The sequence below is a fragment of the Micropterus dolomieu genome, linkage group LG12, assembly GCF_021292245.1.
Source record: "Micropterus dolomieu isolate WLL.071019.BEF.003 ecotype Adirondacks linkage group LG12, ASM2129224v1, whole genome shotgun sequence".
Classification (NCBI taxonomy): domain Eukaryota; kingdom Metazoa; phylum Chordata; class Actinopteri; order Centrarchiformes; family Centrarchidae; genus Micropterus; species Micropterus dolomieu.
This window is the reverse complement of record NC_060161.1, coordinates 15,958,428-15,977,524: the sequence shown is the minus strand read 5'-3', so window position 1 is coordinate 15,977,524 and position 19,097 is coordinate 15,958,428. Positions and strand designations below refer to the sequence as shown.

At 41.3% G+C, this 19,097-nt stretch overlaps 3 protein-coding genes across 3 annotated transcripts; 2 read left to right on the top strand and 1 right to left on the bottom strand.

Annotated features, from left to right (window-relative positions):
* Window positions 1-2,288: 2,288 nt before the first annotated feature.
* Window positions 2,289-8,844, top strand: LOC123979754. The gene is made up of 3 exons (XM_046063777.1): window positions 2,289-3,295; window positions 8,168-8,223; window positions 8,295-8,844. Exon 1 carries the CDS (start codon window positions 2,364-2,366, stop codon window positions 3,213-3,215), a length of 852 nt encoding a protein of 283 aa, XP_045919733.1. The 5' UTR covers window positions 2,289-2,363; the 3' UTR covers window positions 3,216-3,295; window positions 8,168-8,223; window positions 8,295-8,844.
* Window positions 8,845-10,726: 1,882 nt separating this feature from the next.
* Window positions 10,727-15,068, top strand: plin2 (perilipin 2). The gene is made up of 8 exons (XM_046065362.1): window positions 10,727-10,821; window positions 11,050-11,096; window positions 11,444-11,639; window positions 12,180-12,262; window positions 12,446-12,731; window positions 13,769-13,947; window positions 14,100-14,216; window positions 14,336-15,068. The coding sequence occupies exons 2-8, from the start codon at window positions 11,067-11,069 to the stop codon at window positions 14,789-14,791; spliced, it is 1,347 nt and encodes a 448-aa protein (XP_045921318.1). The 5' UTR covers window positions 10,727-10,821; window positions 11,050-11,066; the 3' UTR covers window positions 14,792-15,068.
* Window positions 15,069-15,341: 273 nt separating this feature from the next.
* On the bottom strand, window positions 15,342-17,566 carry cdca9 (cell division cycle associated 9). The gene is made up of 10 exons (XM_046065363.1): window positions 17,388-17,566; window positions 17,167-17,298; window positions 17,030-17,070; window positions 16,894-16,945; window positions 16,721-16,788; window positions 16,502-16,563; window positions 16,341-16,424; window positions 16,136-16,217; window positions 15,776-15,862; window positions 15,342-15,580 (listed from the first exon to the last, which is right to left on the bottom strand). Exons 1-10 carry the CDS (start codon window positions 17,497-17,499, stop codon window positions 15,536-15,538), a joined length of 765 nt encoding a protein of 254 aa, XP_045921319.1. The 5' UTR covers window positions 17,500-17,566; the 3' UTR covers window positions 15,342-15,535.
* Window positions 17,567-19,097: the final 1,531 nt, after the last annotated feature.

Sequence of the window (19,097 nt, the reverse complement as noted above, 5' to 3'; positions counted from 1 at the left end):
GTAGTGGAGATGAGTAGTACCCGGTGGGGTCTTCTGCTGTTGTAGCCCATCTGCCTCAAGGTTGTGCGTGTTGTGGCTTCACAAATGCTTTGCTGCATGCCTCGGTTGTAATGAGTGGTTATTTCAGTCAAAGTTGCTCTTCTATCAGCTTGAATCAGTCGGCCCATTCTCATCTGACCTCTAGCATCAACAAGGCATTTTCGCCCACAGGACTGCCCCATACTGGATGTTTTTCCCCTTTTCACACCATTCTTTGTAAACCCTAGAAATGGTTGTGCGTGAAAATCCCAGTAACTGAGCAGATTGTGAAATACTACCGGCCCGTCTGGCACCAACAACCATGCCGCGCTCAAAATTGCTTAAATCTCCTTTCTTTTCCATTCTGACATTCAGTCATGTGATTGGTTGATTAGATAATTGCATTAATGAGAAACTGAGCAGGTGTTCCTAATAATCCTTTAGGTCAGTGTATAGGCCTTCTTTCTATGTGGGAGCTCAACCAGCAGAGGTCACTCTGCCCCCTTCTGTGGCGCCAACAGGCAATAAGGGTTTGACTTTTTGACTTGTGTTTATATCAAAGAGAAAGCTGGCACTGCTACCAAAGGAAGTTAATCACTGAGTTTGAAGGGTGTGCAGAACTTCACCTGCCTTCCAGCTTCTCTTTCTGTGGTGCTATAGCTGCTAAAAACTCTCAGCTTCCACCATCTACTGTTATGTGTCAAAACAAAACTCTTTCAAAACAAATCTGTGGAGTTGTAACCTTTTTATTTTCCTATGCATTTTTCTCCAGTGTAAAATACTTATGTTAGTTAAATATTTTTAATGCAGCCTGTAGTTCTCATAAGTTATGTAGGCCTACTAATGTTTGAAACCTGGTGAGCATTAATGAGAGTCAAAAATGATCTCTAGCTCTCAGGCTTTCAGATCTTTTAATGCTTTTTTGGCTTTAATTCTGTTTGATGAACCACCAGGGAAAGGCCGTGCTCTGTACGGTTTGTACTTGTGTAAAGTAGAATAAAAGTGAAGTTGAGTCATTTAGTTTTTCTCCCTGGTACTCATCTCAGGACTTCCCAGATTTCCCCCCAATACCTGGAGGATGGGAGTCTGTGCAGGTTTAAGGACTGATGATAGTATCAAGGCTGGTCCCATCACCTACCGTCACTCTCTGTTTAAATAAATGCTGGACTGGCAGGACAAAGCAGAACACCACTCCTTCCTCCAGCACCACAAAAGGGCCTGTTGTCACTTTCAGATATTTACATCATGATTTATGGTAACCACACCTTCTAATTGTGGCACTGTCTTGTGTCTTTTAATACACGTGTCATATACAGCAGGCTTTTATGTACAACAGTACAGTGAAGCAGGGCTCTGCAGTGCAACTCTTTCACTCACATATGCCCTTAAAAGATTTACAAGCACAGTGGGTTAGTGAAGACTAAAACCTACTGTGAATATTGTTATAATGTTGTGGTTATATTATACCAATAGTCATTTATACTAGTTCCTCCTCCAGGCTGTGGTCAGAGCCTCTGCAGTGGACAGATGGAGATTTAGTTAAAAGGCCCATGTCGAATGTTCAGATCAAACAGTCTTCACATCATAAGACGGTCATTGCACACGAGGAGAAGGAGCTCAGGCAGATTAGTCATGTATATAATAAATGATTTCTGTGCTACTTCAACATTTTTGGAGTACTGTCCTCCTTAGCAGAAAGGTTAGCATAGCGCTACAAACAAATAAGCAAGCTTGGGAACAGATCCATGATATAATCTCATTTCAACCCATGGGATTTATTTATACAGAGCATCTCTTTACCAGAGAGACATGCATTTTGACTGGAAAGGTGATTTATGAAACATCAAGATTTAAAGATCAGGTTTTGGGCAGTTTTATTAACACAAGCTCAAACAATAAACCAACAAGATGTTAAGGCCAATGCTGCAGAGATGCTAAAAAGGATAAAAGCAAACGGTTACAAAAGCACAACTGCCACCAGGATGCCCCGACACCACCACCCACAGGTGTGCACCACCACCTAAAGACAGCAAGTCACATACATAAAACACCACACAACAAGGCTCAGTTAAAGGTCCGCACACAGCTGTCATATACACACACACACACACACACACACACACACGGGAAGAGGGGCTCCCACAGTCCACCCTGTCAGAACACTCGAAAAAGAGGGAGAAGGGCTGAGGGAAGTCACGCAGCCCGGGACTTCCGGTGATGGCGGAGCAGCGCTCAGTCGCATCCACAGAGCAGTTTGCTTAATAACAGTTTTCTGTCCTCCCAACTTTGCTGTTAACGACGGTGGAACTACATTATTGCTGTCGGAAACGTTCTTTCGCCATAGTATGTCCGAACAAAAGCAAAATAGGAAACAGAAACGCAAAGACAGAGCTCTAGTGCTGAAGCTAACGGACCACAACTACCTTGCTAGCCAAAAAGAAAACAACGGCGGGAAAATGGACGACGACTTTTCAACGGACTCGGAGGCTGCTACACCGGTTGGTAGCCCCTCTTCCAGCCCTGCCTTCAAAGTAAAAAGGAAAGAAAAGAGCGACTTGTCCCTGGAGGATCTTCAGGCTAACATTCTAGCTGCAGTTAACCAGAGAGCTGATAACCTGGAAATGATGGTAAGAGACAACAAGTCAGGCATCGAAGAGCTGAAAACCTCCATGAATTTTGCCTTCGCCGAAATCGAAGCTTTGAAAAATGACAACAAAAAGTTATCTGAGCTCTGCAACAGTAATGAAAAAACTATAAAACTCATGGAAATTCGGCTCACTGAGACTGAAAGATACAGGCGGAGATGGTCTCTAAGGCTGTATGGGCTACCAGAGGAAAAGGAGGAAAATGTAAAAAGAAAGGTGATAGACATTTGTCAGCAGATTGCTCCTAACCAAAATATGAATCAAGCCATTGATGTCGTACACCGAATTGGAAGGAGGGACGCTGGCAACACGCATCCTCGCTCCGTGATCATCCTCTTTGCCTTCCGCACAGTGAGGGACGACACCTGGAAAAATGCACGAAAACACACTTTCCTGAGGGAGAAGAGGCTCCGCTTTGGCGAGGATCTCACTCAGGCTGACAAGAAGACCCGAGAGAGGCTGTGGCCCCGCATCGAAGAAGCGAGGAAACAAGGAAAGCGAGCTTTTTTCAGAGGAACCCGAGCCTTCATAGAGGATGTGGAGATCCTTTAAGAGGGTTCCTAATGAGCTACACTAGGACGTTGTTGTAAACTCTGAACCTGTGCCCTATCTTTCTGTGGCTGTTTTAAGGGGTAAGAACATCTGTTCAGGTAACTGTTCTAATACCTATGTTGGCTAACGCTATATCTATTCAGAGGGCTGAATTACATCCTCTCTCAGGGTTTTATTATGTATTAATAATAACTAATAATAATATACATATATATATATAAAAAAATACATATTATACTTTATATTAACCCAATCAGTCATTTATGAATAACACAAGCACTCTGTAATTACTTTAAAATGTTCCAAATCCACTTTTAAGAGGCAGAAGCTGTTGCTTAGGTTGTTTTTCTCTCGTAAAGAGAACTGTTCTTTAGAGGTTGCTTTCTTATAAAATTCTTATATAAAAACGTGAACTGTAACTATATAATTCTTGTAATAAAAAAAGACTGTCTGGAAAGGTTTCAGCCACTTGTGATACGTTACGTTAGCTAATGGTTGCTAAAGTTAGCTAACGTTAGCATAACAGGAATGCGGCAAACTGACTCCACATACTGTCTCCGGTCATCCCAGTGTACGGTTATAAAATAAACCCACTTCCACAGCGCTGCAAAGAAAGCTGGGAAGCTCTCAAACTATGTAAATTAGTTATTAATTAACAGTTTTTCTATCAACATTGTGCAATGTTGGGCAACGGGATTCCCTGTTTGGTGGGCGTGTCAGAGGTGTTACCCAATCAGCTGCAACACATTTGTAAACACAGCTGTGGTTAAAAATGCAGTAAAAATCAGCGTACACAGCTGTTTGTTCAAGGCACCACCGTTTCCGTTCAAAAATATATGTTTCGCTACATTTTGTTGCTAAATTCAGCTGATCCAATGGTGACGTCAAGGTCCTCTAGTCGCACCCTAACCATGCCACGCCCCCTTCATGTTTCAGCATCATTTGAGCTAGCCCCTGCTGAAATTACGAGACGTACGAAGATCGGACGTCAGTCACGTGGAATGTCATATATAGATATAAGCGGCAACATGTGTTTTGTCAAAGTAAAACAAGCATCGAGGTCACGTATCAAACAAGTCGTCTTTGGACTGTGGTAACATTAAGTCTCTCCTATTTATTAAACCATTGTTTTGTATTTTAACAGAAGCAGTGTTGTAAAATAACTTTATATTGATGTTCACCATAAACTCCAGCGGGTTGGTTTTATCTTTAAACAGAACTCCGAAGGGCTACTGTGACCGAGTTGATGGATAAAGTTAGCTTAAATGTGCCGTTAAATTGAGAAGCCATGTAAGTTAACTTACTAGTTAATGTCAAACTAGACTGTGTTGGCAAGAGGTAACATTAACGTTGTCGTCGTGGAAGAGTAAGTTTGTTGTAATATTTGGGATCTTCCATATATCAGTTAAAATGTGAGGAGTTGGCTAACGTTAAACAAGCTAACTGTAGCTTGATGTACTGTACACATTCCTGCCGAACAATTCGCGGGCATTCCTACAAGGATGTAGCAAATTAGTGTTGCATGAATAAGTAACTGCCTATTTAGCAGTAAGTAGTCTTACCTTTTACTGATTTACTTTCACAGCCCTTTCGAAAGTATTTGGCAGTCATGTTAGCTAGTTAAATCAATCTTGCTTTGTTAATGCTTGTATGTTCCTGAAATGTAAGTTGCATTGGATAAAAGCGTTTACCAAATAAGGTAAATGTAAAATTGACGGTCTTGTCTCAGTAATGTTAAAGAAACATTGCTATAGGTGGTGGCCTTGATAAACTGTTGTTTTTTTTTTAGGGCTGGGTATTAAATGAGCCCCAAGTGTCAGGATTTGGAGGTGAGCGTCCAAATGCAAGACACCAAGGCAGAGCAGATGCAGTTCAGGGTATTTAATCCAACAGAAGCAGAATGTCAGGCTTACAGGTAGTAGACTGGAAAGTCCAAATCCAAAATAGCAGAAAACAGGCAGGACACTTCACACATAAAAACGACAGCATATGAACACTACACATTACAATGAGCAGACAGAGAATGGACAGAAACACCAAACATTTATACACAGGGACTAATGAGCAGGGCGGGAGCAACACAGGTGACTGGGATCAGGGTTAACGAGGCAGAGAGACAGAAGGGGAAAACAGAGAGACTGGATGGCAGGCAGATTACTGGAGGAAACAGAGAGGCAGGTAGACAGAGTGACAACTGGGGGAACAGACGGAACACTTCCGCTGGCAGACATGGGGCAAAATAACCAACACAGACAGAACACATGTAACAAAATACCAGACAAGTTAGCTTGCGTAACGTATCACCAGTGGCTGAAACACTTCCAGACCGTCGTCAACAGTGTTGGGCAGTAATACGTTACTGTAATATTACTTTTCCCAGCAATTAAGTAGTGAAACTAATTACTTTTCTAAAACGGTAATATATTACTAGTTACTAGTAATTACTACTCAACCTGAGGCTGAGCCTGAGCAACACAAAGAACAGCTGTCAGTACACACAGGCTTAGACTTAAATCATAGCAGCCTTTGCTGTGAACATCTTATAGCTTTACTGTGGAATAAACTACAAAAACAGAACAAACAGCATCTTTATAAATTGACTTCAACTATAAAAACTGCAACAATCCAAAATAATTACAAGATAAAGGAGCACAGGCATCCTGATCCTGAATGATAAACTCTGAAGTAGCCGCTTTTTGTTCTGGAAAGCTCAGGCAGGTTCTGTGGGCTTTTGGGGGAGAGAGGAGCAGAGAGAGGGAGAGTGGGCTACAGAGGAGTCAAAATATTTACCAGAGGAGAGAGTAGCAAACAGGTTTTTATTTGATTTTATAGAGGTTAAAAATACGTGAAATTTACAGGGAAACATTTAACGCAATGGGAACGGACTGACCCGGTACGTAATCGATTTTCGCTGTTCTAGCTGTTTTCCGTCCAAAAACTGCGGCGCTTTGTGTCCACAGAGATCGTCTGGCGGGCCGCCATCTTGGTGAGGTCGGCTGCGGTCTTAAGTTTCGTTTGCGTCACGAGGTATGAGAGCCGAAGAAGAGTGTAATTTGGCGGACGCGATCTTTATCGGTCTCTGGTAGCGACCCGTAGGAGATACACATCCTGAAATCGTCTCGTCGATACGAACAAAATGAGCCCACCCACAGCCCTGTAGGATGTTCTGTTCTCAAGCTGTGGGCTTGTAAAGCACGGGAGTGCTTTTGGTCATTTATATTGACTGTTTTTATAAATATTTCAATGTTTTGGAAGCTTTATGTTATTTGGAACGTGGTTGTATGGAGAGAAATAATGTTTTGAAGATAACTACCAATAAAAGTGAACATATAAACAGTAAATATGGCCAAAACATGGACATTCGCCTGGTATATTTTTGAAAGATTGTGTAATAACTGTTGTATATCAGTTTCTTTTCATCAAATTTACAGTTACAGTAGTATTCTAGGTGTATTAGAAGATATTCAGGTGTATTATAGTCTTAGGATGGACCATAGGATGGTTTATTGCATCAAAATAAAGCTTTTTTTACCAGGCGAGGATGAAAATATTATATTTTTTCTGTATTTCGTATCCATGTAGTCTGTAATGGTAAAATAAATATGTTAATCTACAATGGATTTATATTCCTTAGCTTCTGACCTTTCAAAGGAGACCAGAATTATGCGTCTAGGCCTAATGGTTGAGGAGATATTACTGATTTATTTTGGATATGTGATTTTAGGCATTTTTCCTAGAAATAGGCGCCAGGTAGGAGGTGGTTTTAAACAGGAGGATACTGGGTGAGAACGGAAAAATGCGGGAGGATCCTGGGGATCCTGTTTTTTTTTTGCATTGACCGACAACAAAGTGGAACTATTACTGAATGTAACACGGGAGTACAGAGACAGCGGAAGAAAACAGACTTGGAGTTGTCGCAAAGTGTTTAAAACTGTCAAGTGTTATTTACACAGTACAACTGTAATGGACTGGATACTAGTTGGTGTTTATTATGGAGTCAGAATGTCACTAGTAAGATTGTTCTAGTCAGCTATGGCAGAAAGGGCTGTTTACCGTAAGCACTGTGTTTTCCAATGTTCCAGGATGTCAGTGAATGTGTTTTGCCTGTGAGTAATGCCTGTCAATCAACTGTGTTCGTACCTGTGATTGGCAGAGAGTTAAGAGGGATGGTTGTTTCCAGGCAGAGTTTTTTTTGGCGTTGGCTACAGCCCACAGTAGTCTTTATTTTGTTCAGAAATAAAGAACGAGCAAAACCAGCTATCTTCTCCTAGCTTCTCATTTCAGGGACGCTACAATATATTTTAATAAAAAATACCAAAACTAAAACTCTGTCAGTGGCATCGTGTTTTTTGCTTTGCATGACTGATAAGACCGACTAACAAGAGTGTATGTCTTCGTTTTATAAAGTCCTCTGTTTTTTCCACCGGGTCAGCAGCGTTTTCAAACAAACATCTTCTGATTCACCGTTTTAATCTGGACGGGAAGCGGAACGTATCAAAAGGTCTCCGTTTTGTAACGGAGAGAGAGCTGTTTGAGTGGCGCCTCAATTTGCATCAGGAAACTCACACTGAAGGATATCTCAGCCTGATGCGGAGTGTCAAAACAATTAAACTCCGGTTGCGGGTGGCATGTGTGTGAGATTAGCACAGCCGCGACAGTTTAACAGTTTCGCTCCTGCTTGTTGCTCCGCTGTTTGATTTGCTGCTCAACTGTCATTGTAAATGATTAACTGGGTGCATCAATCCCTTCCGGTCTGAAAAGGACTTTGGTGCTAGCTTTGAAAACTGCTCAGACCGCGTAGTGAAACATTTTAGCTGCCGTTGAAAATTTGTCAGCCTTTCTAGCAACCACCGATCAAACTAGTTAAAGCCAGTATCGGCCAATTACAATTGGTGATCGATCAGAGCACCCTTAATTGCTAACTGATAGCTGATTGTATCTGTCTCTGCCAGTCTTCACTCACACCCCGATCCTTCAGGCTCAGCTGTGACGAGGTCCACAAGATGAGGTACGCACGCACTCTCACACACTGACAGGTGACATCACTGCAGCGGCTGATATCACTTCCTCTTCCTGCAGGAGTACAAAGACTCCCAGACCAAGCCTCCCAAGTCCTGCCATAAGGCTCCGACCTCCTAGCCTCACTCCCAGAAAGGAGCGGCTCGGCCCAACAACAATAAGGATAGCACCAGAATATTTTCCTGAGATTCAGTCACTTTCTGTCACTCGGACAATCAAACACTCTGAGACCTCCAGATTAAAGGAGCTGTTCTGATAACGGCACCTGTCAGGTAGACGTCCTGCAGGGTTTCGGGGGTCTTAAAAAGTCTAAAATTTCAATCAAATTTAAGGTCTCCCTGTCTGCTCCCCTGAGTTTATCCATCAGCAGTAGGTTAAGTTTTATAAAGTTGCCAAAAAGACAAAGAACTAAAGAACTCTTTAATTACGTAGCTTGTCAATATCATCGTTCATCCACTCAACCCTAATTTGAATACATTGATTTACAAAGAATGAAAACAAACTGATTATCAAAATTGTTACTGGTTAATTATCTGATGAAGCAGTCACTTACTTTGTCTATTCAACTTTATGCAAGATGTGCCTTAATTTGTGTCTGTTAAATGTAGAAATGACAGAAGATGTTTAAGGTTTTGATACTAATAAAGGCAAATTGAATTATTGTATTATTATTTTATTTTTCAGGACTAGTATCTGAAAATGTTTACTAGTAGTAATTTTGTTGAGTGGGTTTCCATTAGTGTGGGTTTTTTTCTTTGTTTTTTAGTAGATTTTCCTCAGAGTATAAGTTGTGCACAATTACATTTATTGAGTAAAGAATAAGTGGAATTTATTTTTAATAAGCATCAGTGAATCAATGTAATTTAGTATGCAGAAATTAAATGTTTTTTTAAAAATGTATTATAAGTTAAGATTTACTCAAATATTACCACTACTATAAAATTTTGAGGTAATCAGTTTCCACAAATATTTGAGTATTCTGAACTTATTTGGGTTTACAGTGATCTATGTGCCCTAAGACTTCTACAGGCTGTCTTATTTTTCCAGTGAAAGCCCCAAAGATTAATATCATTACACAATATTTGTCTCCTGCATAAAAATATGATTCAAGTTTATTTACTTTGAAAACACATGATTCAATTCCAACCGGAGTGCTCTGCAGAGGGTGATTTAAACTGCTCAGACGATCATTGGCATCAGTGATATCGGTGAGATGAGGCGCCTACGCAGAGCCCAGAGATACTAAAGAGCGGTACCCACCCAGCCACAGCCTGTTCACCCTGCTGCCTTCTGGTAAGAGAGAAGTTTCAGCTGCCACACCACCACACAGCAGAGCAGCCCCCCCAAGCTATCAGAGTCTTAAACTGTAATTCATCCCCAGCACAGCTCCATTGAATATAGTTTATTTCTGTTTATGATTTTTAGAATTGCTTCTGTATTGATGTACATATTGTCTGCTATGTAGCAGAAGGGAGTTACAAAACACTTATTTCACTACACAACTTGTTATATTGTGACAAATAAATGTACCTAGCTACCTTATGTATAAACTCATTTTGAGGCCTTTATTTCCTCACAGCAAAACACTGATAAGATACTCAAAGGCAGATGGCCAATAAAAATGAATAGCTAAACTGTGATTATCCATCTATTATTATTATATATCATCCAGTGGACTTTAAACCGAGATGAGGTCATGATCAAGTTACTATGTAAATCATTTGGTTTTGAGCCATAGAAATGAAAATGATAATTAGTCCACATGGGTCCCAAATAATGAGCCCTGTCTGAGCCTGTGCCACACAAAGTCCTGTATGCTGTGAAACTGAACTTAATCTGACAAAGCAGCCAACTGTCTCCAGGGGGCTCCAAAGCCCAAGGGATCCCTAAAAGCCTCAGCTTCCCTGTGTGTTAATATCTGTCTGTGATAATATAATTCATTGCAGATTTGTTCGGGAACATGAGCCACTAACAGCATCTGAAATAACCTTCAGGCAGGTCCTGCATTATCTAGGGTCCCTTTTTGTAGAGGGGCCAAACTACAGTTGAATTAAAATTTTTAAGTTATAGTTATAGTTTTAAGACCTGTAATATCTCAATTCATAGTATTTAAATGTTGCAACGAATATCTGTCATGTGTAGGCCTATTCTGGAGTCCATTATATTTCTGTGTACTAGGAAGGGTGGAAAGAGGAAGGAGCCCTCTGATCATTTTGACCTAAGATCCACTTGTAGTAGTGAGGACGTTATAAGTTTTTATATTTGCGAGTTGTAGATAATCTAGGACTGTTGCTTACTTGACGAGACGCCCTGAAAGCAAAATACTCTTTTGACCAAAAACTGTTAGTGGCTTATGAAATGTTAAGAAATCAGATTGCCGTTATGTGTCATAGCTTGTCCACGTGATGGCTGATTTCATAAAAATTCCCCGACCCAACTTTTAGGTCTTTTACCTTTGCCCCAGAAACGTTACGTCAAGGCGCAGCGCTACATCTCGCGATAATTATAGAATATAAATACAGCTGCGGTCGCCTCACACGTAGTATCAGACAACTCATTTACAGTTAGGATACACTCGGAGCTATCGGTGAGTCTTGACTTGTCTCTCTTTAAAGAAACTTTTTTACTGTAACACATTTCCTGGAGCTGAGCTGAGCTTTTATTATTATGTAACTAAGGACTGGATGCTATCATACCGAAGCATTGACAATAGACCTCTACTTTTTAAGTCCTCGTGTTGGTTTATTTAGAAAATGTCCATGTTTATTTTGTTCTTCTGAATAGAGACGTTATACGTTGTGTCTTATCTCTACAGGTTTTGTTAAAGCAGACATGGCAGCAGCTGCAGTTATCGCAAATCAGGTGAGTGTGCCTTCTTTGTTAATATTTGTTGACAACGCAGCCATAACGAATGTGAAACAGGCAGTGGTGTTGGAGGAAAGGCTGCGTTTGACCTATTAAAATCCAAGATAGGACGCTAGAAACTTTCCACATTCACGAATAAGATAACATGTTTTACCCGTCCAGTTGTCTATATCATTACTCAATTGTTATTTTAAAACTCATTGGAATATAAAAGTAAGTCATTGTTTAAGTAGCCCATTTTCCAAGCCTGTACTCCTTGATGGCACACGTATTCTAGGAACAACACAGTTAAATTGTGGATTTGAGTATGGCATGCCTACTATTGTGTTTGTATTTCCATACAGAATGTGGTGGAGAGGGTGACCAGCCTTCCTCTGGTGAGCTCCACCTATGGCTTAGTGTTCAGCGTGTACTCCAACACCAAGGGCACCCACCCTTACATCAGGACCGTGTGTGAGGCTGCTGAGCAAGGAGTCCGGACCATCACCTCGGTGGCCCTCACCACCGCTTCACCCATCATTGACAAGCTGGAGCCTCAAAGTAGGAACCCCTTTAATCTGGATTTTAGATGACCTGATAAAAATCAAACTGTAGATGTGGCTTCAAAGTTTATAGGATGTCAAAACCTGTTTAATAGGCAGTTTTTCCTTGCCACTGTTGCCAAGCGCTTGCTCATGGTGGGAATTGTTGGGTCTCTGTAAACAATATTACAAAGGACACGGTCTAGACCTGCTTTACATGAATAGTGTTATGAATTGGCACTATCTGAAATTGAAAACAAAATCCAATGAATTGAAGTTGAGGATGATTATGTGCTTACCAGCTGAGTCACACATAGTTTGAAACAGGAAGTTCGGGTCAAGCTGATGGCTCTTACTCATCTTGATCTTTCACCCAATTTTTCTGTTGACTCATTATCACCAAGATTAAAGCCACAATAAACCTGATGCACAATTTTCTCACTTAAAGGAACATTTATCCACTTTCTCCCTAATAAAGTTTCACCCTACACATGTTTATTGACATCTTTGTTTCACCTCGCTACTCCTAATTTGCTTACATTTGTTTTGTTTCCTACAGTTGCCATTGCCAATGACCTGGCCTGTAAAGGTTTGGACAAGATTGAGAAATCCTTGCCAATTCTTCACCAGCCATCTGAGCAGGTATGTGCTGGGTTAGTGACCAATAGCTTCAGTTGCGCAATGTCGTAGCTGACAGCGGTTAATCTTCTGAGGGCTCAGTCATGACCTATGTCCTGTCTTTCTCAATTGGCGTTTCCTCACCTACTTGAAACGTGGCCGTAATCATTTGAAAATTTATGTGTTCATGATTGTGTCCCCGGCCAGATTGTTTCCAGTGCCAAGGATGTGGTAACCAACGCTAAAGATGTTGTGACAGGCACAGTGTCCGGTGCCAAGGAAACAGTCTCAGACACTCTGACCAGCGCTGTGGAGAAGACTCGGGGTGCGGTGCAGGACAGGGTGGACAAGACCAGGGCTGTTGTCAGCGGGAGTGTCAGCACAGTGCTGGAAAGCAGAGTGGCCCGGCTGGTCAGCACCGGAGTGGACACGGCCCTAAGCACCTCGGAGAGGCTGGTGGAGCAGTACCTGCCTCTGACAGAGGATGAGCTGGGTAAGCGGAGCAACAAACCACCAGTTAGACCACCTACAAACTACCTCACACAGAAATCAGCTTTGTGAATGTTTATTGTTGCTTGCTGTTTTGGCCTCAGATAACGCTGAAGTAAATAAAACGAATAAGGCTGGAGAGACTAAACTTGTTTTTCTCCAGCAGGCTGTTATCAAGGGTCAGTTATTAACAAGCAGCTGGAATATGTCGTTAACGATGGAGTTTCCAGAAAAACAGGACTTATCGGATTATGCTCTTCTGAGAATCTAAACAGTTTTTCTCCCATCATTAAAGGAGTCGTTTAGAGAGAATTGTGGCTTGCAGAAATGTACAATCCTGTAGACTATGCTAGTTTAAATTTATCTGTTTAAAGGGAGTGAATAGTGAATAATTACATTCTTCACAGCTTTAAAGGCTACAGCTGTTCTAACGTGCAAAACACTACTGCAATTTGTAGCACGTCATGTGAAAGCATCACTGGCAGAATCATAAATGGAGCTCATAGTGAACAAAATTGTTGTTCACATACTTTTTTTCTCACAATATGTGGTTTATAGTTCAAAGTTATATGACAGGCCATCCATGTGTGCTATGCAGCTGCCATGAATCTAATTTATTACAATATTTTTTGGGGGGGTTACATATATGCAACAAAAGATAAAGAGCATGAACATCTGTAGGGAAAGTGGTCTCCAACAGACCAATAAATAGTCCTCACCCAGCTCTACTCCCACCACTAGCTGAGTCAAGTAGAACTCACCGTTGTCGGAATCAGCTTGTTGTTGTTGAGGAAAGTGCTCAAGAACTTAACAACACCGCAGTTGTTAGCACAGATGTAGGTTGTGACGTTACCTGCCTGTGGTGCAAAACCAGAAATGTTTAGTATAACCTGTTTACATGCTCATGAATTCAAACAAAGTGTATGCTGTGATTGTCTCTGGGTTTGACTTTTATCTGTTTTTTCTGATAAAACTTGACATACCAGTGTGGCATGTCCTCATGTTAAACGGTACATTTCATGTTTCCCTCACTTGTGACAGAGCTGGAGGCAAAAACTGTGAGCGGCTTTGACAAGAAGGAGCCGAGCTACTATGTCCGCCTGGGTTCCCTCTCCACCAAACTCCGAAAGCGGGCGTACACCAGGGCCTTGGCCAGAATCCAAGATGGCAAGCAGCAAAGCAGGAAATTCATTTCTGAGCTGAACTCCACTGTTGACCTGGTGGGCCTCTTATTCATTATTAGCAGCACTTAACATAACTCCATATGGGCTTTTCCTTAACATGAACTCGAGATGAACTTCCAACAACTGCTGAACAGTAACATAAACTAGCTGAAGTGTCTTATAAACATTTCAAGTGTTTCTTTTTCTAGATTGAATATGGCAAAAAGAACATTGACGGGGCTAACCAGATGGTAAATGACAAGCTGAGGTCCCTGGTGGCCAGGAAGTCCAATGGCCCAAACCAGGAGGATGATCACGAGGCAGAGGTAAGGACAACACAAACATGCAATGAAATAACATAATGTGGTTAACACCACACACATTTCTTTGTGTGTGTGAGAAGTTATCACAGGTTAGTTATATCTGTCTTTTCCCTTCCACTCAGGTAATTGAGTCTCGCACCTTGGCCCTGGCACGTTCCCTCTCCCAGCAGCTCCAGACCACCTGTCTGGTCCTAGTCTCTAGCCTGCAGGGCCTCCCCAACCACATCCAGCAGGAGGCACTCTCCCTCAGCCGCTCTGCCACACACATCTACACCAGCTTCAGCAAGGCTAACGGGCTGGGAGACCTGCCACACAGTGTGCTGAGCAGCAGCAAAGTCCAGCTGCGCAAAATGAAAGACTCCCTCGACAACGTCATGGATTATCTGGTCAACAACACGCCGCTCAACTGGCTGGTTGGTCCTTTCTACCCTCGGATGGCCCTAGAATCGACCCACGCTCCGGCTTCTGTAGCCAGCAGCACACAAGCTACGTCCTCCTGCTCTCCCTCCACCTGTGAACATCGAGAGGAGTCCATGGAAGTCGAGATGGAGTCACTACGTTCCCAGCAGCACCAGTGATCCATTACAACTTTCTGTTTTGAGTTTTAACATACTCTGCTTTATAGGTTGATCTAATTCCATGTCAAACGCAAATTTACTTTTTAGATTATTTTTTTAATTCTTGCTGTAATCACATCACATAAAATGTGAGGTTGGTTAATCCTGTGGAGAATTTTATAATCTAGACATTTACTGGTAAAACTCAATCCATTGCTTATTTCCACATGAACTGTACTGGAATCAGATACTTGCATTCACTAGGTCTTTTCTCTTCCACATTAAAATCTGAACTTGCTTTCATTTTTCTAGTTCTTACAAAGTAATATTTACAAGGAAATTGCTTGTTTTACAGAAAAAAAAAAAAATGTGGCAAAGGTTGCAACTCTTAGTTTGTGTTACACTTTATCAATAAAATCATAGAATCAACTTTTACACCTCTGTGCTGTGCCACCGTAAATTGATTTCTTGTGCTGAATTCCATTTAAAGTAGGATAATTGTGTTCCTCACATAGGACTCATTTACACATCAGTAATGCAGTCATAAGACTGAAATATCTTGACAATCGTGTAGGTTTATATAAATAAGCTTTATTATATTTTTAAAACTTTCAGAACCAAAGCACAACTGTTACTCTTATTAGCACATTTGATAAGAACTAAACCCAATCCTATAAATTAATTCCACAACATAAAAAAAGTTTCCAGTGTCATATCAAAGTGGAGAAACACCCTGGTCACCGTGGATGTTCAAGCATCTTCGACTCATCGCTGGGATTGACTTCGCCTCGACAGATAATCCATCAGACTCTGAAAATCCAAAATCAAATTTGCAGAAAGAGGTTAACGGTTGGTGTAATGGCATGTTTCTTCAAATGTTTGAGAATACATTTCAAAAGGCTTTTGTCAGGACCCTTGTTCTGAAAACGACTCAGACACTAATTTTTATATCTCTCTCTCTCTCCACACACACCACCACACACACACACACACCCCCCCCATTACCGTGAGCTTCTGAATCTGACACCATGCCACGTCATCCAGCAAGTCCAAGTTAATTTTATCCTTTGTCTCTTCAGAAAAGCAGACAGTCTATGAAGGAAGAGAACCACATGTAGAACACATACAGGCAAGATGGTGGCATCTGATAATAATCCACGTCCATTTTAAACACCTAAATTTTACCAGAAGGTGGAAGACATGTCTATTCTACAAAACTTGAATCTAGGCGGTGGGGAAACTCATTGGGTCTGGAAGGGTTTCAGTGCTTTATTCAAATGCTTTTGAAGAGCGCCCCTTTTTGCATTAAATTAAATAATCTAACTGCTGTTACCAAGTAAGACGGATTAAAACAAACATAAGTACCTGTCCCTGTGCTGTGGTTACAGTGATGTGTGCAGCAGAGCCTGCCACTGAACAGTGCAGATCACCAGTAGAGACGACAGACCTGTGACAGTGCAAATTTCACAAGTCAACTTATTTCATTTTTTTATAGCTGGTAAAAACACATTTGTGCAATTCTCAAAAAAATAAGAATACTACAACAGGTGTTGCTCCACTGAAGGCAGACCTGAGTCTACGTTTGGTTGGTAGGGTCTGTTCGTTGGTCTTTGTCACACGGCTTTGAGTTCTTTTGGCAGCGGCCGAGGAGCCCCTGGAGAAAACAAGTGCTATGTTAAGGTCTCCATGCGCCCACGTAAGATACTACAACACCATCATGCCCAGTGTTACCTGATATTTCCAGTGCTGTTACTGCCAACTAATGTTCTGGTCCTACTTGTCCCCTTCCCTCCCTTCAAAAACAGAAGAAGTTGAATGTGACTTTGTGTGGATTCTAAAACTTGATATTATTAGGTCAGCAAAGCAGACCAGAACTTGATATAATTGTCTGAGCTATTAGAGCAGTTATCCCCCCTGGTGTGTGAAAACATTAGCTGCTACATTGCTTACCTTAGAGGTCCTTGATGAGGACCTCTGGGGTGGGGTAGACCGTCCCGGGGTAGAATCAGTTGATTTTACTTTTTGAAAAGACATAATAAAAGCGGTTCTGTTAAAACAAAAATAATTCAACAATGATGTTTGATGCAGGATTTGAAACAGTTAAATAAAAAATAATCATTTACCTCTTTTACTGGGTACCCTCTTGAGGGGCTGGTGCATCTCCAAGGACTCTATCTGAAAAAGGTGATAATTATATCTTTTGTAATAAATAAAACAAAATCAATGAAGGCAGCGACTTACACAGTTGATTCAACTCACCTTCATGGCAATTGACACGTCACTTGCTGAGATTTCCTCCTCTAAACACAGAAGACAGGGGATCGGGTGAGTGAAACCGAGAAAAATAAACAAGTTTGAAGCTCAGACATTTTAATTTGTGAATGAGGACGGCTCACCGCTTATTAAATCCCCCATGAGCGTGTTTTGAAGCGAGGGCGGCATCTTCATCTGTTCCACTTTGAATACTTTATCCACTGTTGTCAACATGTTCTCCGTTTTGGCGTCTAAATCGTTCATACGGTCTTGTGCTGCAAGGAGATAAGTTCGCCATTTTTAGGACAAACGTGGGGACTAGAGAATGTGACACCTGACATTTTGACTTTTGTCACCACCAAACCTTCTTTCTCAAACTGCTGAATGAAGAGCGTCAGCCTGCTCTGTCGCATGTCCCGGCCCTGCTGTTCTTTCATCTGGACATTTCCAGCGTTTCTGGTCCGCCTCAACGGCATCTTGCTGTCCTGTCCTCTCGGGCTCTGCGGGAAACAAGTCTAGCTCAACACGCACCTGCGACCGCACATTTAATCAAGATATTCATGCGCCACAAACCCCATGCACAAGAGCTATGCTTGGCGGAAGGATACGATTAGCTTGTTAATTAAAATAATCTAGCACGAATTTAACGCGGGCCTGTGTCATATCTGAAAGGGCATGCTACAAGGTGTGCTTGCAGGTGGACTGTAATTTATATATCATAGCCTATGTTTCCATTATTTAAGGAAAATAATTCAGAAAAATGCTATTTGCTCCGGACAGAAGCCCAAAAATTGGGTCCTGTTCCAGACATCCATACTTAGTTTTTAGGTGCAAGTTAACTTTTAAATACACAAAAAATACGTTATTTCCCATTAAAAACAACTTAATTCTAAGCAATAAAAATTATGTTCCACACACACTTAAGTTACTTTCGTTGTGGCCATTAACATCCTATTTTTCTCAAGTGGTATGTTACCAGGCTAAAATACATACAACTGTAAGTCTCTAAGATAGGCCTATTTATTTAGCTATGATGTTAAGCTTGATTAGGATAATGTTAACCATGTTTATAAGAATAAACTCAGCCTTATTCTCAGGCTGCGGGCCTTCACAGCTTTGTAGGAAGACAGACTTCACACTTCACATTTAGCAACAGTGGTGCTAGCAGGCCGTATCGGGGGCTTAGTCGAAGGCCATAATTTAGAATTAAGTGCATATCCGACCGCAGAACAATGGGGCCTTTATGGATTTTAACAAATTGTTGCTAGCACATGCACTCAGGCCTGATAGAATACAACACTAGACACATGAATACAATGGGCCTTTGCAAGTTGACTGCAACTCCGAAGGCTCTGAAGGGCATCATGTGATACAACACAAACCTGCGCTTGTGTTGATATTAACTCTTTCTTGTCTTATGCACATGCACTTTTTGCTTATATCAAGATGATGTCATTTCTGGTGTCACATTTTAGTCTTAATTATTTAGAAAGTGTTATATAGGGTAGAATACACTATTTACGGGGACCAGCTCAGATACATGCATTTGTTGTATTTGCTTGAAATTATCACTAAACTTGACTTAATTTGAATCTGTGTGTCATTGAAAAGAATATAATTTACAACCATAATTCATCTAAGTCTAAGTTACAGTTAAATCCAAGATTATAGTGGGGGAGGGGTTCTTGCCGGATCTTACAACATAAGTAATGTGTACAAATGTGAGATAACCTTTTTAACACTACTACATGTGTCTTGGATTTTCTCAGCCATTCAGGATAGTGTAGCTTGGATAATGCAGCCTCCCAGATGAACAAAAAAAAGACAGGCAAAAGTGGCCACCCCTGTATCACTGCAGCCATCGCAGAGAAGTGCAAAGTGAAGACCCTGTTGTGTTTTTGTGATATAGCTTCCATTGTAGTCCTACATGCACTCTTAAATGCCTTTCTCTAGGTTAAGAGACAAAATTGACCCCAGAGGATTTAAAAGGGAAATTAAAGGAGCCATGCATTTCTGAAGCCATCTACTATAATGTGCAGGAAATTCTGGAAAATATCAGAGTTGAAGTTCTAGC